The sequence below is a fragment of the Lampetra fluviatilis genome, chromosome 23, assembly GCF_964198595.1.
Source record: "Lampetra fluviatilis chromosome 23, kcLamFluv1.1, whole genome shotgun sequence".
NCBI lineage: Eukaryota > Metazoa > Chordata > Hyperoartia > Petromyzontiformes > Petromyzontidae > Lampetra > Lampetra fluviatilis.
Window position 1 is genome coordinate 12,749,312 of NC_136297.1, and position 24,604 is coordinate 12,773,915.

Here is a 24,604-nt window from a genome sequence, read left to right on the forward strand (position 1 = left end):
CTTATCTGGGTGATGCACCACTCTCTTGAGTGTTCCAAAAGAAAGGTCTTTCTCAGAGGGGCATGACAATCACAATTAGATTGTTCTAAAATGATCTGTCAAGCCCTTATCAGTGCCTATCTTATTACAGGCCAATTCAGACCTTATTGGTCAACTCGGTTCCCTTATAAAACTCAACGTTCATCCTACAGTCCCATCACAAGGGATAAGCACAGACAAAACATTTTTTGCCCATATTGAAACCGCTATACGCCATATGGGCCTAAAAACTAAACTTCCCTGTACAAGAATACGGGTAAACCGTACGGGTTGACAGCGATGTGAAATGTACAAAAAAAGCCCCGAATTCTGCCGTTTACCTTAATCAGGCCCAGGTGGATCAGCAGAGACGACATGAAGGCTTGCTGGAAGTTCGCCATTTGAAAGGCCTTTTGCAGCAGGGCATCTGCAACAGGATGCTCAATTACCCGCCGCTTTGTGTCCATAATGCATAGCAAGACAATAATATACGCGTGCAAATGCGACAGCACGCGCTGCAGTGAGGTTGATTACGGGAGCGCGATGCTGGAATCAGTGGGGCAGTTCTCTTACATCTGAGGGCGATGCCGCAAGTTGATGAATAATAATAATGACTTATTTAGCACTGGGGAAAACTACGCCAAAGACTCTTTTTCAAGAGGTTCCTGCATTGGGATGTTTGACCAACACCAAGGACACTCTGCGTCCGTGTATCTGTGCGAGGAGACTGGAGAACCCCTCCTGGACTTCACTTTCTGGCACCGTTGCAACTCACTTTGCTCAGCCGGTCTTAGCCGCTGAGGTCGTGACGCGTTTCTTCCCGTTCCTGTGGCCCCGGCACCGTTTCGCTGTATTGTGCACCGATGCCCACTTTGTGGGCGATATTGGCAGGTAAAACTAAAGATTGATGGACATCTGTGAAAAAGGGGCTTCGTGTAGCTCGTCGGATTCCACCAGTCTAAATCAAAGATTCGGATTCCGAAAAAATTCTGAACCGGGAGTTAAATTGAGAGAAGAGGCGGACTTGGTCGTAGCGCGGCGCGACAACCCACCGGCGCTCTCGAAGACGGCGCACTGCACCACCGTCTCGGGTTTGTAGACGCTGGACAGCTTGAGGAACGTCTCCACCACCTTGTCCGGGTTGTGGACGTCCTCCTGCGAAAGAGCAGCGCGACCCTTCACCCGCCGTGACCACACCACACGGGGCATCGGTCAGCGTGGGGGAACGTGCTGAGCGAGCGAGCAACGTGACTGCCAGCAAGAGATTATATTTTTTCTATTATTATTGCCATGGAGATATTATTTTTTCTATTATTACCATGGAGATATTATTTTTGAAGGCTAAGGTGATGCTGCAATTCAAAAGGGAGGGGAAGGCCGTAGCAGCTGTTTTACATGTAGTTATCTTCACCAAAGTCTGAGGGACTTGATATACAGTATTCATATTTTTTCCAAACTGGGCATTGGTTAAAAAACGTATGCCTGTGCTTAATACGAAGTGCCTATCCACTCTCACGAGAGGTCCCGCTTAAAGCCAAGAGGTCAATCGTGACTTCTGAAAGTCTCCTGCTGCCCAGCGAGATGCTCTCCCGGCTTCGCCGCAGGTCCAACCGTCCCCGCAAGGAGGCACGTGGCCCACTCCGGGGGGATCGAGGCGGCCGTCGAGCTCACCTCCACCGACTGCAGCAGCAGCGCCGAGCGCTGGGGCCCCAGGCTCACGAGCTTCTCCGGCGAGGGGAACGTCAGGAAGGCCGAGGCGTCGGGTCGGGCCGCCACCTGAACGAGAGACGCACGCTGGGCCACGCACATTGGAGGGGGGTCACGTGGCTGGGGCGCTCGAGAGAAGGCGTGGGCTCGGTCCGCCCAGGGCCCAGCCACACGGGGGGTGCTCCAGCCACACGGAGCTGCACCTCGTGACACGGAGCTGCACCTCGTGACACGTGCGCGCTGAGATCGTTGCTAGAAAATTGGATTGCATCTCTCGAGCCGCCGTGGCACTTAGCAAGAGGTGCCCCCCCTCCCCCCCTCTCTCTCTCCTGTCTCATCAGCACTCGGGAGAAATGGGGTTTTAATGTAGTGGCCGATGAGATACGTGCCCAATTACTTTTGAAAAGAAAAAAAATCAAATGAGTAAATAAATTATACATCAGTGGGATTGCTGACAGAGTGCAGGTCCCACAAGGTCAGGTTTTGTTAACACGTCAGTGCCTTTTGAAGCCAATATTGAAATGCACCATTAATTTTTTTTTTATCATGTGTAGTTTTGAAGTTCTTATTTATTCATGTATTTATTTAAAATATGCACGCTTAGCATGGGAGGCAAAGTGTTAAGACAACTGGAGGTGTTAAAACAAAGAACATCTCACGGAGAGCAAAACAGAGCATCTGCCACTCAGTGCAACAAAATTAAACCCATGTGACAACACCACCAGCACCGCCGAGCTATTAAAAGAAAGATCACAAACGCATTTTAACCAGGCCTGCAAAGAAGAATCATGAACCGACGATGCAAGCGAATGCCTCAAATGAACGATGTTTATTCACGGGCACCGCGTTCGCTCCGCGAGACCTGCGCGCGGAGGCCCAGCTGCCGGTGTGGGCAGCAAGGCCGCGAGAAGTGGAATAAAAACGGAAGTGCGCGTGAAGTTTACATTTTTATAATTTTATTTTCGCTAAAGAAAAACTGAAGAGGGGAAGAAAAAAGTCAGTGCAATGCCCCACATTTTTGATTAAAACAGATGAACCAACGGAATGTAATAAGTCAAACCAAAGGGAGAAGGCCCTGCAAGCTCATATCCAGTACTGTTTGAAGGCTGCAACGCACGTACCACTTCTTTGTGAAGCAAGGCATTGTGCAACGTTCGTCTCCGTCCACCGTCTTAACAGCACGCGATTGGCACACGGCAAAGCTTTTTCGCCTAACCACTGCTGGTGGCGGGCAACCGGCAAGTGTCGGCTCGCGGTGCAGCCAAAGCACAACGCTGCATCACTCAAGACCTGACAATGGAGCCGCCGCAAGGCTTGCCCCGGACGCACCCGACGTGGAAGCGAGCGGAACGTGTGGCCACTGGCATGACGCGAAGCCAGCACAGCTGCGACGCGCATCTCAACATCGCAGTTTTCGATCGGACAGCAAACGCTGAGCCCCGTTGCCCGCGGAGACGTCGTCGGCAATGCGGAGCGGGCAACGGACACCCGCGGAGCTGACGCCGGTTTTAAAGTTACACGGCACCGGTGCTCCAATCACGAGCGGCAGAGGCACGGGGTTCGTGGCGCACACTGCACACTGTCGCTAAACCCCGTAAAGCGGTTTATTGTTGTCATTAGAAAGATTGTCTGCAATTGAAAAAGACCTAAAGGGCAAATCAATTAAACCACACTGGGTCTCCTAAAATGCAAACGAACATTCATAATTAATTATTTTAAGGAATGTGCAGAGCAGAGGCCGATTGTGACAGAGGATAATGTGATCTGCACACTTTTACATTTAATAATTTTAAGTGAGGCGTGCTTTACTTATTTTAGCGAGGGTTTTTAAGACTAAAAAAAAATGCGTGGGGCTGCTGCTGGTCACGGGCTCTCTGACAGATCTGGCCTGCCATTGCACGGCTGCCAGCCTGCAATCCTCAAAAGACGCAACAGCGTGCGCGCACACACACACCGAGGAATAGATTCGCGAGTGACAGGTCTTGGCCAATCCAGCTGTGCTCTGCTCAAACATCCCACCGTGGTCCAACGCTTGCTCAGTGTAACAGTCATTTCCAGTGCACCTTCTCCCCTCGTATCGATTACCACTAGAAAAATATATCGACCGCAAAATTAAACACCGCTTCCAAAACGACAATATCCTTCCGAAACATTCCAAATGGGTTATAAAAATCACGTGTACCAATGACAATTTGTAAACATGAGTCGCAAAATTAGGGTGCTTTAAAAGGGCCTGCAGACCAATCATACACGAGAGAATTTGTTACCTCGCTGGGTTTGCCAAGCCACGGAATACACAAAGCGGAGGGTGCGCGCCACTGGTTGTTTTGCTGTTGGCGCTTCTCGCTGAGATTGCGAACACAACAACGCGATTGTAAACGTCCGCCGCCGGCTGCAACGCGCAGTGACCCCACCGACTTCGATAGAGAACGGACTTCGAGACGATAGCTGCCCCGGGACGGTGATTTCTCTTTTGTTGTTGAAATCATATTTGGAGGCAAATTTGTGCTAAAAAATATTTCGATTTGGCCTCTCGTTCTGCCCACTCGCATTACCCGCCGTTCTTAACAATATTAAATAAATAAACACCTGCATAAGAATGCCTCACAAGAACAATTTTAACATGTATTCCAAATGGTGCATTTCCAAAAAATACACGTGAAAAGCAATCCATTTGTCGAGGAATGTTAATGTAAAACATATTTTGAATGCCATATTTAAAATGCTTACGAGGTATATATATTTTTGAAGGTATTGAATGAACAAAACGTTCATTAACCAATGCCCGTGTCATTTAATATTTTGGCACGAACGACTGCAGCCTATCCTGACAGCACAATTTCCTTGCATCCCATCATTGGCCATCCACCCAATAAAAGCAAGGCTGTACCGGCTCATTCTGAACAAGGCCCCCACTTAGTACCACCGTTCCTGGAATTGTGCGGCATTGACCGTAAAAGACAACAAAATTATCGTAACAAAGATTATGATTCTTCTTTGGAATTTAAGCGCAAGGTCCCCCCCGGCGTTTGGCGGAGCAGATGCCACTGTGCATATGAACGGCTAGGGAACCGTTCAGACACGCTTGTGGGGTCTCTCAAAGTCAAACCGACGTTCCCACGCACGGTATAAACGCACATTTTGCCGTGACGCGATGCGGAACTGGGATTCTATGCGTCCCAGTGGGAGTCAAGGATTTCCCTTAGGTTGGCTTGGCACACTTTTTAAAGGGGAGAAAGGATATCTTAAGCACATTAACAACATCTCTTATGGTCTATAATCACAGTAAGGAGAGTTGTATATAGGACTTAAGGATTCGTGTACTTCTGGGAAGGCCGATAATTAACAACAACTCTGGAATGCTACTTCATCACAACGCTCTCCGTCAGGCTTACTACTCGGTTTGTTTCTTACCTGTGCATCTGAGTATAATGAGTTCAAGTAAAACAAATCAATGATATTTAAAGCTGTACAAGTCAGCTTCAAAGAGTAGATTAACATACATGCCCTCAATCAAAAATATTCTAAATCTTATCAATCCAAAAGTTCAATATTTTTTTTTTAACTAAAAAAAGATTCATCCGATTCACCCGAACTTGACGCATCCCCTAAGACGAAACAACCGATCACGTGACCCCACAGCACGCGCACGTCACCGATGACCGCCGCCGCGTGGACGAGCGGTCCTCGCCAACGAACCACCACACATCGCTCGCCGCGCGATGAGCCCGCCGAGGATGCACGTGCCAGGTGACTCCGCCCCATCGTCAGCCGAGCGCCATCAAATCGGTTTACCCGTAAGGCCGAAGCCGCCAAATGCGTTTTTCTCCGACGTTGCTCCGTACACTCCTTGTGTAGCCCGCGCAGACTTTCATTCATTCATTGTCAGCGCTGTCAATTGACTGTACTAAGGCCTCCCACACCCCCCCCAAAACCGCTGACGGTCATTGCCCTAAAATCACCTGAATAAGATTAACACGTCTGTGTATTATGCATTAAGGATATTATCACGCACGGTTACTAAGCGTTCGTATATTGTCTAACATTAAGTAAAGAGACGTGTACTTTTGTATGCATGAATTATAAATAAAAAACAGCTACCAAATCTTAGCTTGATGTCTTCAACATATTTTAAATATGCGACCGATATGCAACGCGAGTTTATCGGGACATATCCAAATGCCATTTCACAAGCAGACACGGGCCTCCGCTTGCGTTTGTTTCACTTCCCACATCTCCTCGCACAGCGCAAGGTCTCATGAGCGTCGCGCAGAAGAGGAGACGGCCGCCTCAACGGTGGCCACCCAGCAGCCGTCGAGCGCGATGGACGGGGCACAGTTTACGAGAGGAGAGAACGACACGCGCGGGACACCCACGCCAACCGGCGCGCTTCGAGATAGCCGGCCCCAACGGGTGGCTTCCGTATAACCATCGTTGGCCTCATTACTTTTTGACGTGCGCGTTCGCCATCGATTAACCGGCGCTCGTCACGCAGGCGCGTCCGCGAGGAGCTTCGCGTTCGTGCGCGAGGGGGCGCAGCGGCGTCAAACCGCGACACGGCGCGGGGTCTCTGCACGTCCCGGCGGCACGAACGTCTCGGAGCAAAAGAGGAGCCGGACAACAAAGCGAGAGGTCACCGTCACGTCCCCTCGGGGCACCGCGACGGCTTAACGCGCTGGACCGAGCGTTCGACTTTGTGTGGGCCGGCGCAGAGTGCGTGCGTGCGTGGAACGAGTTTTTGTGAGGTGTGGAACGAGTCGTGAGGTGCGGACACAAAGTATATGGAGAAGGGGGCACACGTGTGGGTAAGTGAGAAAGCACGCCCCCCCAACCCCCCCCCCCCGTTGTGGTGGGCCCCCCGAGGCTGTCTTGTGCAGGGCGACGGTGCAAAGGGCTGCTGCTGCTGCTGCGTCCCTACAACTTGAGCTTGTCTATCTCTACGGCCAACGCGTCCGACGCGTCCAACATCTGTGGGAAGAGCGGGGGGGCGGCACAGTGGGACCCGCATGAGTGAGGGGCTTCGTTACCGCCGAGCACAGCAAAAAAGTTTAAATGACGGAAGCGGGAGAGCGTGGACATCTTTTGGAGTAAGTATGAAACTTTTGTTGTTGTTCGCCTCTCCCGAATCCAACTGCCAATTGTAAAAGCGTAACGACACGATAAGAAATGCAGCTGGGGCCCAACACAAGCCACAACACCAATGGCTACCAATCGCCAACTTCTGTGCCACCAAAACCAACATTGGAAATGTAATCGTGACGCTGCTAGAACAGCAACAGCAGCCAGCCCTCTACATGACAGACAAGCCCTCTACTTGACAAGCCAGCCCTCGGCGCGATAGGCCAGCGCTCCTTATTGCCATCCACGACCCACGACATTTCTCTCCTTTAAGATTTCTTGGCTCTAACCATGGCCACTCTGGCAGGGAAAATTAAGTCACCTCGTAGTAAGGGCTTGGGAGACGAGGCCACACGACTAGTGGGTGGGCAGGCGAGGGGGGTGTTGGGGGGTGATAATCAACGCAGCAATGCGAGCGGGAGGCATGGCCTTACCTTGGGCGTCAGGGCCACGCCGCGAACCTGCAGCTCCCCATCTTGAGACTCCTCCACGGCCTCTCCGTTCTCCTCCCCCGCCACCTCCTCCTCATCCTCCTCATCCTCCTCACCCTCCCCTTCCTCCTCCTCCTCCTCGCTGCCATCGTCCTCCTCCTCGTCTTCGTTGTCGTCCTCGCCATCTTCGTCCCCCTCCGAGCCTTCGTCATCCCTGCAGCAGCAGTGGCACAACGGGGTAAATTCAACTCCCTGTCAACAACTTGTAATTGGCCGCGATCTCTCTTTACTCGGTGAACTTTAAATTGGGGGCCGACGGCTTCAATCGCCGCTCACAGTGGGATGCGCCATGGCCGCTTTGGGGAACGTATGGATGAGGTTTAATCAACCACATGCAATCGCCTTCATTGCATAATAGTACACAAGTTTTAATAACAACGTTAACGTGATGAGTGGATTGGCTTATTACAACCGGAGTGGCAAAAAATGAATGATCCATCATATTAAGCCCGGTTACAGTCGATGGTCCAATCAACGCACGTTTTATGGTAATTAACATTTTCACGCGAACGTGATGGCGGTCATTTCTCATCAAGAACCTCAGCCGAAGAGCGCCAGGACCGGCGCTCGGCTTCCGTATCGAACGGCCCGGTGTACACGCTGCTCCCAGCAGGCCATGCATGGCTCGCCCCGTGAAACCGTATATCCTCCAGTGCACCCCTCCGCATCCCCCAAAACCGACAACTCATTGGCAAATCAATTGGCACAAAGAAGGTGGCGAGGCCAGGCACGGCGGTACGACGCGGAGTGGACGTGCGCCGGGATGCGTACGAGAGCGTGCCCAGCACGTGCTCCTTGTTGATCGTCTCCAACGTCCCTCGCAGTAGCTCACAGCCCTCTTCGCCAATGCAGTTTCCTGCACACGCGCACACACACACAGGTATACACACGCACACACACACAGGGAAACACACGCGCACACGCACACACACACACAGGTATACACACGCACACACACACAGGGAAACACGCGCACACACACACAGAGATACACACGCACACACACACAGGGAAACACACGCGCACACACACACAGGTATACACACGCACACACACACAGGGAAACACACGCGCACACACACACAGAGATACACACGCACACACACACAGGGATACACGCACGCTCAGGGACCCGCGTAAGGACCGCCGACAATGTTGCCATTATACCAACGCAACAGCAGGGCCGCTGGTTTTATTCATTATTTACTTAGGAAAGCAAACCTTACTGAGACTCATAACTTTTTTTGGAGAAACCTGCCGAGCTTTTGCATTAGGAGGCAATGACTGCTGTGTACATCCCAATTGAATACTGTAATTTGCGGGTACATTTTTTATTTTTGGATAATTTGGACGACGACGCCGGAATACTGGGAATCGAATTGCGAACCACTGCGACAAGCTGCTAACGCAGTCCCGCTGGACCGTGGCATCGCCAAACCGACGAGAGAGAGAGAGAGGGAGGGAGAGACAGCAGTTTTGTGCAAGCAAGAGCTCCGATATGCTGTGTGCACGAGGGCCCACCGTTCAGATCCAGCGTCTTGAAGAACGACTTCGTCTCGAGCGCCTCGGCCACTTGCATGGCTGCGTCCATGTTGATCTCTCCAAACGCCAGGTTCAGCTCCTGCACGAGAGTCAAGGTTGGTCTCGCACGCTCGCTCGCTCCCACTTTGGCGACAGCAACGGAAACCCTCGCGCGCCCGAGTCACCGCCACACAGCTTCGCACTCCAACAGCAGCAGCAGCAGGGAGAGGCAGGTTGACGATCGCGTAAATCCCCAACAGCCGCACGAATGCACACCAACGTCCCACACGCATGCTGGATCGTCGTTACGAGAGCCATCGCGGGTTTTCCACGGGCCAGGCTGACACGCGGACGGACAAAGGGCGCTAATGCACGAGCCCCTTTTGAACCTTAGCCGGTGCGAGTGTTTACAAGCCAGCCGGAAAAAAAGACCGATGCTCACGTTGGCTGGCGTGACAGTACTTGTCCAACGGCAACGCGAGTGCTCACCTTGATGTGAGGCAGGCCATCCTTGAGAGCCACCGCTATGGCTTTGGCCCCGACCGAGCGCACCAGGCAGTCCCCAAAGTTGATCACCTCCACCTTCTTCAGAACTTTAAGAGCCTGCAGAGTACATTTTTATAAAGTAAAATTGAATACCAATCCATTAAAAATCTATATTTGTCAATGACTCGCAACATGCGTCCTTGCAAGCTGCTGAAACTTTCTTGTTTATAGTCTATCCGACAACACAAAATAAAGAGATTAAACACATGGCTGACCTATGAGAAGTTGAAATCGTATTGAGCCCCCTGTTAATCCGATGCTGAATGAAGGCCTCCTCTTGGGGATTGTGAGTGACCACACTTCACCACAACGCTCGGGTGCGCATTGGTGAATAGACCATTGAAAATAAAATAAACAGGGGAGCGCCCGTGGGCTGTGATGCTCACTTAACATCGCATTCTGTGCTGTTGACCTCCCGTGATAAGACGTCTCCACCGAATGCCTTGCGTCAACGCCGAGATTGCTTTGAAGTTGGCTTGAAATGTTTATAAGTGAGTTTGCTCTTCAAAGTCGCAAGACGTCTGCCAAGGCCAAATGCAATTTCGACCACGTTACCCCGCTGTGTTATTTCCCAGCGCCGCCCTCTCCCGCTCATACAATTTTTCAAACAAATTGGCGACTAAATGAACGATTGAATGAATGAAGAACAAGGAGGGAGGGAGCCGACTACCTCTGCCATGGAGAGGGCCCCCCTCTCTGTGAAGGTGTTGTCGTTGAGGTTGAGAACACGGAGCTCGGGGTTTTTGGCGAAGGCTTTGGCCAGGGCGGTGATGCCCGCGTGGTTGATGCCGTTTTGGGGGACGTGCACCTCCTCCAGGGAACCCATCGCCTGAAAAAGAAACACGACCACTGCAGCTGAACAACAGCGCCACCACTCCCACCGCGACCCACCCACACCGGTCACGTTACCCAACGATACCGCACGGTCAGCATTAAGATTAGATGCAGTGACTGTTTGGTTATTATTGCACTGTCAATATTTAGATCACACGCGTAGTGACGGACGCCCCTGGCAGTTCAACGAATTGTTACAATTCTGAGTCGATTCTCTTTCGTCTCGTTTACACCGTCTCATTCGTATCATTGCTTCTGTTATTTCGGCGACTCCCAGGTCACTCTTGCAAATGAGACTCGATCCTTTGTCTCTTGAGTTCTCACCCTGGATAAACGAAATAAACTGAAACCTGAACCTGCATGATAATCAACACATCGTTAACACGCCTAAGTCGAGCTGGCATTTCTCCGAGACGATGCATCAACCCCTCACCATGAAGGCCTTGGCCAGGGCGGACGCGCCGTCGTTCTCCAGGCGGTTGCGCCCGGCCACGAACACGCGCAGTGCCAGCGGCTTCCCCTCGGACGCCGAGGCGCGGTGACACTCGCTCAGCGCCTCCGCCAAAATCTGCAGCAAACGCACGGCACAGTCCGGGGGACTCGTCGAGCACAGCACCACGCGGCGACGGCAACTTCCTGCTCACGGGCGCAATGAGGCGGTGCTGAAAAAGAGCTTCATGGCTCATCGGATTCCTCCTCCAGTCTAAATCAAGATTCTGATAAAGATGAAAAGATTCTGAAAACCTAAGCAACGGTTAAAATAATAATTGGCGCATTCAACACGTGACAATTTACTTAGCTAGGCCATGTCGGGTTGTGGATGGTTGTGCAGCTTAACCCAAATAAATCAATTATAAATAGTAATAGCGGCTGTGAAAAACCTCCGTGTGAAGTTCATCGATTCGCTGTCGACTAATGGAAACTTTTGGATTGGTCAACTCCGTGGGAAAGCTGCAGTTTTATTTTTATTTCCGCAAATCTGCGTGCGTGGCCTCCACCGCGGCTGACCTTGCCGCCGCCGATGCCCATGCCGCAGTTGTTGAGTCGCAGCGTGCGAAGGGAGTAGCAGGCGCGGCTGCGCAGGAGAGTGTCGCAGGCGCGAACCCCGTCTGGCCCAAACGCGTTGTCGCTCAGGTCCAACTCCACGAGCCGTGCGCCCGACGTCACCATCGCGTTGCCCAGCGCCGTCTAGCGAGGCGCCGGGGTAAGGGGGGGGAGGTTGGGAGAAGGCAGAAGGATGGCAAGGCGGGGCGGGATGCATGGGCGGGGACGTGAGACGGTTCCGTGAGAAGCGTTCGTTCATTACCAAAGACGAGAGCTGTGATCGCAGCTGCGCTAGAGGCAGGGATAGAATTGCAGCCTGCGCTTCCGACAGCAGGTGGCATGTTTGGCTCGTACAGCTGGTGAAGTAGCGCGCCTGCTGCGTGCGCCTGCTCTGTGGCCGTGGGCAGGAATGACGGCCCTTTGTCCTCACCAAGACCGTGCTAAACAAGGCTAGAAAGGCAGGCTATTACACACACGACTACAGACTTTTGGGGCAAGTGCTGTAAAGCGGCCACCTATGAAAGCCGGCACAGCACACGAGGGGGTGGATGGCAAACACCACACCCAGCCGCCTTTGTTTGCTCAGTGGCGGTGTTTACACACCGCACCAGGTACTCATTTGAGGCTAAGTCGACCTAGGGGAGGCCCGGGACTGGTTGGCCATGAGCGGGAATTGAACCCGGGTCGCCGAGTTTGTAGTTCAGTGGGCTAACCATAGCGCACACCACTCGCTCCCCACTATCATTATATTACACACACTCAGGCACACACACACACAGGTTTCAGTGGTTCATCACTGATGCAGATCATCATCACCACCATCACAATGATGTTCCTGACACTCTAATAACACTGCTTTAATGACCTGAAAGGACATCAAATGCCAGAATATCCTGCACCCACAGCTATACCCGTTTCCGTTACGCAAAGGATCTTGCGCTACCTAAATATCTTGTCGTGTTTCTAATGAAACCATCACAGCATAACGCTTTTAATGGCACACGGCCTCACGCTGTTGCCGGCAATGTGCCGGCATAACGAGACACGGCTCCGATGTTACCTTCAATCAACAAGCAAAACGAACACGCTCCATCCTAAAAAAGCCGTTAAACACCCAGGTCTCCTGTGACGCCACGTGACCTCGCCTACAGGCGAACGAATCGATTTGTAGCTTTTTAATTCCCACAAGACAAATGGGCGCGCGCTCCCGGATCGTGAATTGCCTCCGTATCGGATTCTCGTGTACCTACAAAACGCGCGCGTGGGACACGGACGGATTCCTCTCAATCGCGCTGCATATGCCAGGAGTCAACCGGTACACGTGGGCTCGTGCAACTTTAATGCGGCGCGTTTAATATTTAACCTGCGAGCGGGGTATGCGAGCGGAGGAGAAGCGGCAGGGCCGTTTGTTCGGAACGGAATGCTGTGGAAGGGAGGCCCGGAAGGCCGAGAAGGCCTGGGGCACGGAAGCTCCCCCAGGCTCCCCCAGGCTCCGTCCACCCAGCAGTATAAATGGGCAATGCCACGTAGCAGAGCAGGTCACGCATGCTGGGGTAAAGTTTGGGTACTTCCATCTCTTCTAAAACACCCGGCCAACATGGAAGAGTAGGCCAAAAACTTACTCAAGGGGTTTCTCTTACGCTCCCTCTAGTGGTGGCCTGAGCAAGCAGTTGCAGACCTGCGCCTTTGCCTTGACTGCAGAGCCGTGGAACCACGTGGGAGATCATTCCCACCACACCCCATCGCTAATCAGTTTGTTCTCGTGTTTACAAAAACAATATTTTTGCTTGATTGTTTGTTGTTGTTGTTGTACAAGTATCTGCCGATCGTCACAACCATCGCGAACTGAGAACCACGCACGAAGCGGCCGTCTTCCTCGTGCGCGCTACACACGGAGAAATTCTCTCCGTTGGCAATTTGTGGAAAAGCATAAAACGCTCGGCTTGACAAAGGCACAAGGTCCCCTATCGTGGACGGTAGCCATCAAGTCGCCAGGATTGAAAATGTTATTAAGGTCATATTTGGTGCCATGTGTGACAAGAGGGACGGCCCAGTAGCTGCTACTAAGGTAGCTACTTTAAGTGATTGACACTGTTCATTGCCGCGTCATTAAGTGCGATATGCATTGCTCTCGTTTCCTGGTGAGTAAGCGGGCAAGTAACAATCCACCCTCCCTGCTATTCAATTAGGTGTCATGATTGAGGGTCACAATTCAAGAATCAATAGTTTTTTTGGGGGATTTGTCCCATCCCACATGGTCAAACGGTAACATTTGCACTGTATTTGTGTACAAGTTGTGCAAATTGTAAATAATCCAGTGTCGTGCGCGCGATGCAAACGCATCTATCGCGATCGATTGCGATCCACGAATCGATGAGTCGCGACACGCCGAGGAGGCACGAGAAGGCGGCGAGGCCCTCCTCCTGCAGGCCCACACCACTTGGGATCACGTGGCGACGCCGCTCGTCTGAAGTAGTGGGTGGGCGGGTTGGGAGCCGATTGCACCGATTGCTTCCCAGATGCCACCGAGCACCAACGTCGCAATTGCGAGCTACCGCATTGGCTGCGAGCGAGCGGGCGACGCCGGCACAAAACAAAAATGACCGGCGAGAGAGGGGACCTCCTTCCCCGGGGTCATTTCGACCTCAGTCGAGGACAAGGCGCCCAGCGCTGCCGCCAAAGAAGACAGAAAGAAGGAAGAAGAACAAGAAAAGGGGCGCTGAAGGCCGGGTGCGGTTGCTGGAAACCGACTCAACCGCCCGCCTTCGTGAACAAGCGGCACTTTCTGCTGCTCTGACCTCGGGGGGGGGGGGGAGCGTGGTGGTGCTGGATCTGGTGGTACCCGCTTACAGAGGCCGCGCCCCAACCAATGGAAGCAGCCGCAGCAGTGCCGGTGCTGCTCTTTGGAATTGGCAGCGAGAACGCCGCCGTGTGCCGTGGCCCGAGACTCGGGTGCTTCGCACAACGGGCAGCAGTGATGACAAGGACGCTCGCGGTTGGAAAATTAACATCCATAAAATGGGAACATTAATATTTTAAAACGTATATATATGTTATCGGGTAAAAAAACATTCTAAAACTCAATAGAGCTGCAATTTCTGCATTCAAAAATGTACTCTTCCATACCAGTTTAAACCAATGCACCAGTTACGTGCCACAAATAAATAAAAGCGTTGCCCCATTTTGTAATTAATTAAAAATTGGCTGCTCTCAAAGCAAGATTCATTGTTACCAATTCCAGGGAATTTGAGACCAATCCCAAGACAATCTCACAGCCAAGGGACCAATTGACATCGTGGCCCCATAGTGAATGCAGAGAGCAACCGGTGCTCCACCCGACATATCCATCGCTCCAGCCAGACTCAACCGGGCGGCTTCAGCTACATCAGCAGCAGGGTGCATTGTGGGATCACGATGTCGATTGGTCACCACTGCGAGATTTGCTTTGGCTGCACATCCGCCGACTATTGAGTTGTTCTTTGTTCTTCCTCAAGTGTCGAGCATCAACACATTTCCACGCAAAAAATAGACAATCTGTCTCCGTGTTTGCGCACAGTAAATCGATGTGTCGAAACGCTATCGCTGCGTTTGCCGGGCACCGCTAGGCACGCCGCCCATCCCCGAGACAGACAACGACTGCCGTCATGGCGCGACCGCTGCTCACAACACCACCGAAGGCACCCACACACCCAAACCCACCCAAACTCACCCACCAACCCACACCTACCCAAACCCACTCGCCCACCCACCGAAACCCACTCACCTACACATCCATCCAGCTACCTACCCAGCGTGCCTAGACTCGACTGCACACTCCAGTTCGGACTACACTTTCGATTTTCAGGAAACGTTCATTTGTCTCGAGCAGAGAGAAAATACAAATATCACCTTGAAAACTTCCTCATCCACCAGCGCAATGTGTCTTGAGATTACACGCCGTTTGAGTGCACCATCCATTCCACCCTGACTGGCAGAAAGGTTATTTTTCCCTTTCTTAGCTTCTCGTGTGGCCTTAAAGATTAGCAGTACCGATTGATCAGCCACAGGTAATGATCGCTGCCAGGAGAGGTTAAATGTTATTGACGGTAATACGTCGGCTTTTTTGCTACACCCAACAAAAAAGAAAACTTTGACAGTGTGGAAATGCACGACTGTGGTGCAAATGATGAACCTTTTAGTGTAACCGGCGTCATGCACATTAAAAAGAAATATTAATTACAAAGACTTATGACATGCTTAAAGTGGAGCGAACTGCAGTTTGAGTACCTTAAGTAATCCTTAATCCGACTAAAACCATGCGGTAAGTTATGGGAAGCCGACAGTGATAATTGCCATATCGTGAAATCTGATGTTGTACCATATTGCCAAAAGACCTTGCTCGTGGAGACGCGCGTGTTAATAATTACTGTACTGCCACCACCCCGACGACAGCAACCGCCGTTAGCCACGAAGTGGCGGTGACATCACCACGGCGCTTGTGCCAGGCTCGCGTCTTTCTGTGCTCATTAAATTGAAGGTGGAGGGTTTAGACCCACCACACCTCCCGCATTGGAACATACATGAATCAAACATTGATTCAAACGCAATTCAATACAGCTATCAAAAGCTTAGGAATCAATATTAATTGCTGAATCCATGAATCATTACACCCCCATTTAGAGTAAAAAAATAATAACACGAATTTCTCCATTTTCACTAAGATCTATTGAACGCATAACTGAAATTCTGTGTTGCTCTGGCAAAACTCAGTTGAGTGATGTCCAACAGCCGGTGGGATGATGATGTCCATGATGGTGATGAGGATGATGACGACGGCGATGGAAATGATGCACCAAGTCAACACCACGATATAATCACATTATCTTCTAAGAGTAAGACAGCCAGCTAAATGAAAAGTGACGTGACTTTAAACTTTCGTGACTGCAGCAATTTATGTTATTTGTTTCTTGCGGTAAAGTCACGTAGATAGAAAAAGAATAATAATAAATAAAGTGAATACAAAGAATAAAGATACAATTAAAAATAAAAAAACAAAAAATCACTAATAATGTAGACTGTAGCCTGGTTCTTAAATGGAGTGAGTGTACTGGCAGTCTAGAATGTAGACAATAATGTAGACTGTAGCCTGTGTTTTTTTTATTACTGAAAGAACCAAGAATAAGTCTACATTATAGACTGCCAGTACACTCACTCCGATTAAGAACCAGGCTACAGTCTACATTAGTGTTTATTTTATTGTATTATTTTAGTTCTTTTAAAGATTTTTATTCACTTCATTTTTTATAATTATTTTTCTATCTACGTGACTTTACCAAAAGAACCAAAGAATATAAAAGTTACGTGCACAAGTTCTTGAAAGGAGAAACCTAACATGAAGAAGTTGGGGAGCTCTGGCAAGTGTACAGTAGTGACTTTGATATATTTGTTAAACTCGTCAGCACGCGTTCGCCTTGCTACCTGTTGGCAGCCGGTCATACGGTCGCACTTGCGCTGCACACCCCGGACGGACTAGGCGGCCGTGCCCTGCGATTGAACACGAATCACCACCAGATGTTGGGAACCACTTGGAGAGGCGGTGCGTGCGCTCGTGTGTCGCCCAAACGCATCACTGCGCTAAAATTACACGGCTGTGGCGGGCGACATGTGGAAACGGAGCTAATTGAATTTGCTCGCCGCTCCGCGCGTGTAGAGCGGCGGTAATTATTATTTCACGGCACGCATTCGTCTGCACTCGCGCGGTGCCCGCGTGTTTTGGTACACGCTCGCCCGCGCTCTGCTTCTGAACAAGACAAATGGGCGGGTAACCCGAGCTCGCGGATCTACCCGTGCGATGTCGTGGCCCATCAGCATTGGGAGACGTCCGCGGCGGCAGCGACGCCGTGATCGATGGTGCGAGAGTCGTTTCACTCGCGGTTTCGGAAACAGATGCAAATCATGCCCTAATGCGCTAATTGAGAATTTTAAGTTTCGGGGTGGGTGGGGGGGGGTTGAACCATAGCGTGGCACGGGCTGCAACGTCTCGTTAAGTCTGCACGAGCTCCTGAACGGCCGATGACAACTTCCATTCATCGTATTTAATTTTAAACCGTACTACAAATAACGATTAAAGGTTTTACTTCTTACAATGAAGGAACAAAACCGTGCATGTGCGTGAATGCACAAAACATTGCCACCGAGGCCATTTTGCTGGACAAGTAACTAGTTTTAAAAGACCCCCACGCTCACACGATGGCATCTGGCCTGGGTGGTGCCTTACGGTGTGCCACCCCGGCCAGGTGCGCCCCGAGTCGGTCCCCTTCGCAGCCTTGCCGATGATCAAACGAGCGTTGGGTTGCGCTCAACTCTACTCGCACTCGTGATGTGCTAATGGAAACTCCATGTGTCTATGGCAAGGAACAGTGTATACAAAACAGCCAAAGATATTTAAAAAACAGCTATTTTTATTTCACCAGGTAAGGCCCACTGAGCTATATAGCTCTTTTTCAGCAGTGACCTGGCCACAAATGATAGCGCAACTAAGTGGCTTACCATGTGGAAATTTATAGCAGCCAAATACTCTCCAAGCATCATGGGGCCTCTCCTTTGCCAGTACCAAAATATGAGAATAGGGTTTCCCCCTTTTTTTCTGGCAACAAAACAGGTGTTAAGATGTTAAAACACAAAACTGAAACCTTTTACAAGGAATCACGTGTGCATTAACCACAATACTTGTGGTCAGAATGCAAACAAAAAACGTACTCTGATAATATATGCATTGTCTTTGAAACTTGTTTGGTCCATACCAGAGACAGCTTTCTTTCGAGCCTAGTCTCAAACCGTGTTAGACCAGAGGACGCGTCCTCTGTGATTCGGCGCTTTGGAGGCAAAGGGCTGGTGCATCACACGGACTTGGTGGAACTCCCAAACCCGCTAGCTGAGCTGCGAGGAGGCCATGAGATGGCAGTGCAGCAACCTTAATCTTAAATCCACACACGTGTGGACGTTTGAGTGTTTTCCCCTCTGGGTCCTTCCGGTTTTCTCCCACAAGCAAAACACTCATAAGGGGAATTGGCCAAACACTCCCATGCGGAAGCCCCCAGAGAAAAATTTGAGGCTTTACTGAATAAATAACGGTCATCATTATGTGGACATTGTAAAGATGTCAAACAAGCTACACTTCCATAGATCTTATTTGTTGTTATTATGCTTGTTTACCCAAGAAAGTCTCACCGAGTCTCAAGACTAATTTTCAGGAGCGTACATTTTCACAGGAGGGGCTGATGTTGCTATTGTTTAGAGTAAGGAACAAACCCAGGTCCTTCTTGCTTTGAGGCACAAGTGTTACCACGACGCCACCCTGCCGATCTATGCGTGCGTGCGTGCGTGCGAAAAGATCAACCTGCAGTTTATGGATTCGATGAAAGAGATGACAAGAGCAGAAGGAAAAGTTTTTTTTGCTAAGAATGTAAAATCAACGAACGAGCGTGGATGTCGTCGAATGCGGGGCAGAACACCCGTTCCACGCCAACCCATGTGTACCTTCCTCTCGCTGCCACGGTGGCGGCCTCGTCACAGTGGGATTACGAGATTAGCATTCAGCAACCGGCGATGCACAAACAAAGCGTTTTTTTTATGCTTTGCGCCACGCGCGGTGTTACATAAAAAAAGGACACGCGGTCTTCACGTTTCCCTTTGCGCTCTCGTCACGTTACCGCCCCAAACGGGAGGCAGGAATAGAAAAAAACCGGCGGATTTGACGGCGAGCGTAGGTTGACACGGATTCTCTTTCCATGTTTGTTGGCATGTAATTGGGTATTTATTTGCACACACACACGGCCGCTATGCAAGATGGAGGGGGGCAGGGGTCTTGCAAGTGAGCTCCTGTTTTCTCTTCGCTAAATTGACCAGATAAAAATGTATTAAATCTTTCCCAGCAGACTGCACACGAGCCAGAAAACGAGACGTGCAGGACTTAACAATTAATACCAATTTGAAACCCTCTTGTCCATCCACTACTTGATGAAGGCCTCCCCCACACCGGGTTGGTCATGGGGTTTGTTTGACCATACTTCACCATACTGGTCAACAATGTGGGTTGGGTGAAATGGGAGCGGAGGAGGGGTGGCCAGGACCGGTTGAGGTATCACTCGCCACCGATGGGAAATCACAGAACAGCGCACGATCCACTGTGCCATCGCTCCCAACTCGTGCATGAAGGAACAAAAATAAAGAGTATCCTGCGAAGATTTCACCGCGGCACGAGCCAACCAACCCTTCCGCTGTATCTCATGTCCCCAAAATAGCCGACAGCTTTGCAGTGTAATCACCCCCTTGAGAGATGTGCACAAGGTGTGAGTGGCAACTTGTGAGCATGCATCCTTCGGCTGTTTCTCACACACACACAAACACTGACCCCCCTTGGCTTCTCTCATACAAATAGTATTTCTTTAAAATTAATATGTTAAATACACCCGTGCATATTGTTCATGTCGTTAGATCTCGTTAACACAGCGCAGCGTGCAGCGTGTGGTAGTATATTATTTTCGGCTGATGAGTACAATATTACTGCTGCTCTGTGCTCACTAATGCTTTTACGGCTCAATTTTCAATTTGGAAGGAAATGCATGCCTTGTTAAAAAGACAAAAAAAAAATCTAAATTGTTTGGAAATTAGTTGGCATGCAACCTGCATATATTATTTACATAACACAATTGTGGGATGACACGGACTGCGTCGGGAGGTGGCGGTGGTGGGAGAGAAGAGAGGTGGGAGTTGCGTTGGTTTTGAAGCCGTCTCACAAACAATGACTCGCACTGTCGGCGTGCTTATACTCCTTTCCCTGCAAGAAATGACTCGAGACTCCGCTGCAAGGACATCTGATAGATACAGCCGTCCTCCTCATCAATCCACACTCCTGGAAGTAAAAGTTGGGAATGCACCGACCGCAAACGATCCGCGGCCGTTGATGGATTCCGTGCCGCACATGCAAATACATTACCTTTTGTCATTTGTAAAAACGAGCAACAAAAAAATTCCGTTTATTTTTGTTTACCGAAATCATAACTTACCAACGCTGGCGGGATTTCTGTGCGAAGTCTTCCCGTGAACATGTCGCTCCAAAGAGCCCTCTGCAACGACAAGGGAAACGTTAGTGACGCATCTTTACAAAACAGCCAGGAATGAGGAGCCAAAGCGGACCAATGCAAGCATTTTAGAGCAGCCAGTTTGCAGATGGTCCTTCCCCCCTAGCTTCACACACATGAACTCCGTCGCAAACTGCATGCAACACATTACACACGTGTGGATGTGTTGACAGCGTCAGTCCGTCACGAGTGTCTGCTTGCCTTCCTGCGGTCCTAGGGATTCCAGCCTCGTCAACGGCCGCATTCGTAACGTAACGCAAGTTACGTGGATTTGCACACGGGCGCACACCCGACCGCAAAACGTTATACACGTGCAATGCTTGGCAGCGGTGCCACACTCACAAATGTGTTGGTGGTCTTGTCTTTCGTGTGGCTCGAATGGCAAACCGGTCTGGGAATATAATTATTCTTTGGCTGCGGTGAGGAATTGTGTTCAAACTTCTCTACCCATTGTACATTTATTTAAGCGCTTTGGTTCGACTTTGTTCTGCATTTCATTGCCGAGGTTTCCAGCGGTGAGCACGTGATGAGAATGTCTCGTTGTGTTGATGAAATGCCACGGAAAAGGCTCAACCTATTCCCATTTGCGTCACCGGCTCGTTACTCTCTTAGGGCGGAGAGAAAAAAACCTACCCTTGTGCTGTCAGATACGCCTTCGTTCCTCCGAGCAGGAAGATGCCTTATCATGTGAGTCGAGGTTGTGCGAGCGTGCATTATATAAATTATCTTGGAGAGAGGCGTCTCTATAGAGACCCTTTCATGTGCACACATGCACAGCTCTGTGGCAGCCCCGGAGTGGCATCTAACCTTGGGAAGGCCTTTGTTCTTGCCATGAGAGCCTTTCATGTAATTTTCTTTCTTAATAAAGAAACACAACTGTCGTCGTTTGTCTTCTTGGTTATTTCGGTAAAGTCACGTAGAAGGGAAATAATAAAATAATAAAAATAAAACATAATAAAATAATTCTCATGATGTTTCGGCCACAACGCACCTGAGGACGGCTGTTTGCGTTGTGGCCGAAACGTCGTGAGAATTATTTTATTATGCTTTATTTTTATTATTTTATTATTTCCCTTCTACGTGACTTTACCGAAAGAACCAAGAAGATGAATCCCTGCAGTCACGAAAGCTTTAAATCGAAATGTCGTCATTTGGTTGGATAGATCTATAGCAACATCAGCTTCACGGAGAACCACACTCCAATGCACACACACACACACAGCATGTACCCCGGGCTGGCACGTTCAACGCGGCTACGGGATCGAAAATCTCCCTCCAGAAGAACCGATCTTCGGTAGTGATATCCTCGGGCTATCAAGCCACGACTGGTACACCAACAGCTATGTCATCTGACGGCAGGGTTGCGTTTTCAGATGCGTGCCATATGAGGCGCATTTGTCGTTGATGCAGCCTCAAGGCTGCGCCGATTTCTCTTCCCAGGCAGTGGTGTCACTCCGCTTTTTAACTCTTCAGCTACCTCGAAGCCTCAATGAAAGTGTCCAAAGAAACGAGCTTTGGCTTAGGGCCCACTGCAAAGTGCAAAGGACTATCGTGTTGTTTAACAAGCAGAGAGGAAAGAAAAACACAAACATCATACATAGGTCGTGGGGGCACGAGGGGGGGGGGGGCAGAAAATATTCGGAAAGAGATCTACGACACTACAGTAAGCATTACGCGAATTAAATTCGTATTAGCGAATAGCTGAACGCATAAAACGCGCATAGCCAGATGGGCAGGAAGGCCTTTCTCCATTACATAAAATGATTATGTTCTTACGCTGAGCCTCGGTGGCGTTTAAGCGCGAGGCGGCAGTGGAGGTCAGGGGTCAGGGCTTCCACACCTCGGGATGCCATGACTATTTGCCGTGCCCAAGAGTTCGGTTCGGGCCGATTGGTCGTCCCGCGCACCGCTACAAATTTCGACGGTGGCGGCGCCGCCGCTATTCAACAACGGTGGGATTTGCCGGCCACCTAAAACGCGCGAGACGCGGTGCCCTGCACGACCATTAATACACGGGGATTGGCGGGGGGGGCAAGAGACGGGCGCGTGTGCACACGCACGCGACTCCCTTTTGCTTACTGCCTTCTTTGCGGTGCAATTTGCCCACTTACAAAGGCTGGGGTTGGTGGATCGATTATGGACGGGAAGGCTTTAAAGAGGACGGCTGAGATGCCTATAAAAGCGCGGGGTCCCGCGAGATGCCAAAGCCGCTCGGTTGAGAAGTGAGCGATGAGAGGCCGCGGGCTTGAAACCCAACTGCCTGTGTCAGTCGGGGGACAGGCTGACGCTTACAGATTAAAGTTTGATGCACCGTGAGTTAACACCCAATGTTTTGGTGGAACAAAAAATTCAGCACTGTGCATACCGAAATGAAAATGATTCGTTTTTAAGATTAAAAGCAAACCATATATGTTTAATGTGCAATAAATAGAGTAGTGTCTGCTGCCTCCAAAACATAAAATCACTTAGGTCCATCAACCTACGGGATGGCGGCACAGATTAAGGAGGCAAACTCTGAACTAGTTTCATTTCTTTTAGTCTTATCAGCAAAGCGTCAGATGGTGGCAAGTTGTTGAACCTTACGGGCACGGGATTTCTTTTACTGTGATACTGACTGTCGTCATATAATATTTTTTACATCATGACTCACAATCTGCCGTGTGTAATAACCAACACGCGCTGGTAGTGCAGTACTGAGGTCGCCGGTTTGATCTCCCGGTGCAGTAGTTGCAACCGTGCACAGTTTTTTATACTCCCCACCTCTGTTCACCCAAAAAGGGTACACCACATAACGTCCATTGGCAAGTGTCGTGTGGTGGAGGGGGGGTGGGATCAAGTATGGGCACTCCCACTTCTGCGAGCGTGGAACAGTTGGAAAAAATAACCATGAAGAGGGACTCTCTGGAGCCCCCGATAGTGGTGACCCTTCTGCCAGCTGTGGCATGCGGATTGGTTAATACCAGGGAGAAACATAAGTTGAATGGGCCGAGCGCAGGTGAGCGTGTTTTGGTGGCGGCCGCTGCTGTTCATGGCCACAAACGAGGTTAAGAAGTCACCGCCGTGCGACGGCTCCCCCCCCCCCCCCCCCCAAGCTGCCACAGCGAGGCCACGGCGGCCCAGAGCCGCACGCGGCACTTTGCGAGTTGGCGAGCGGGCTGGCTGGCTAGCTGCCTGCGTGTGCGGCTGCAATGGCAAAACAAATTAGCCTCCTTCCTCGTGGCTGGGGATCGCCGGCAACGTGCACGAGTCTTAGAGCCGCTTCCGAATGTGTGACGACAATGCCAGAATCGGCAATGCTCACGCCGAATTAGATTTTTTTTTTTACAAACGTGGCCCTGAGCGTGGGCCAGTGCACACGGTCAAGCCTCATGGTCTCAGGTCACGAGGCCAAACATCGCCAGTGTTCGTGGATAAAAGTACGCTGCACTCTGCTCTATTTTTCTGGCATTCAAGATGTGTTTTGCATCCTTGAGGCCGCTGGCCTGTGGGGTGGTTTTGCATTTCTAAGCCTTTGTTTTCTCTGCCGTGCAACTGGAAACATGCCTCTTGAATACAAATGCAGGAGACGTGCATCGTAATGTCCGGGGGCCTTCACGCGCACGCGCTGTACACGACGCACGCGTCAAACACAGGGCAAGGGAAGAGAGCGGTGGGGCAGGTGGCTTGGGACCGATGTCAAGTCAGAAGCGTGAGCCAGGACAGATGATCTCCTAGGTTTGAAGCTTAAACACCACCTGCTATTAAATCGGGTTCTCAAGTGCAGCAGTTAATGGTCACACACCGGTTACAAATGACTGCAAATAAACCCCCACGATGTCATATATTGTTTTTGACTACCTTCATCCAGATATATTTCAGCTCTGAGAATTAAACATTTCGCCTTGATTACCAAAATGATTAAACACTCTCTGCGGGGCATATGGAATGTGTGACCCCGAGTGTGGATAAAGTTCGCAAAATTATTTATTTCAGCAGTAGTTTTAGGACATCACCTTCTGGGGGCTGGTCTCCGACACAAGGTGTTGCGCAATGCTCACTGCACGTTCCAGATAAACATTTTCTCCGCTACCTTGCACAAATTAATTATACAAATTGAAAGGAAGACATTAAACCATTTGTAAAAAATGCTAATAATATTGACAATTAAAATGTTGCAATAGTAATCCAATTTATGCAAGTAAAAAATGTAATAAACAACAGAAT

General features: G+C 50.3%; 1 protein-coding gene across 4 annotated transcripts in view; it reads right to left on the minus strand.

Annotated features, from left to right (window-relative positions):
• The window catches only part of RANGAP1 (Ran GTPase activating protein 1), a 36,647-nt gene that overhangs the window by 3,228 nt on the left and 8,815 nt on the right, over window positions 1-24,604 (minus strand). Inside the window, exons 3-13 of one of the 4 annotated variants that reach the window (XM_078867284.1) lie at window positions 20,327-20,386; window positions 11,244-11,423; window positions 10,669-10,803; window positions 10,072-10,230; window positions 9,345-9,458; window positions 8,856-8,955; window positions 8,106-8,190; window positions 7,278-7,488; window positions 1,690-1,812; window positions 1,071-1,194; window positions 360-445 (exon numbers count right to left, since the gene is read on the minus strand). In XM_078867284.1, the coding sequence (XP_078723410.1) occupies window positions 360-445; window positions 1,071-1,194; window positions 1,690-1,812; window positions 7,278-7,488; window positions 8,106-8,190; window positions 8,856-8,955; window positions 9,345-9,458; window positions 10,072-10,230; window positions 10,669-10,803; window positions 11,244-11,423; window positions 20,327-20,386 (1,377 nt within the window). The remainder of the gene's footprint in view (window positions 1-359; window positions 446-1,070; window positions 1,195-1,689; window positions 1,813-7,277; window positions 7,489-8,105; window positions 8,191-8,855; window positions 8,956-9,344; window positions 9,459-10,071; window positions 10,231-10,668; window positions 10,804-11,243; window positions 11,424-20,326; window positions 20,387-24,604) is intronic. The other 3 variants (XM_078867287.1, XM_078867285.1, XM_078867286.1) reach the window with 3 other exon arrangements.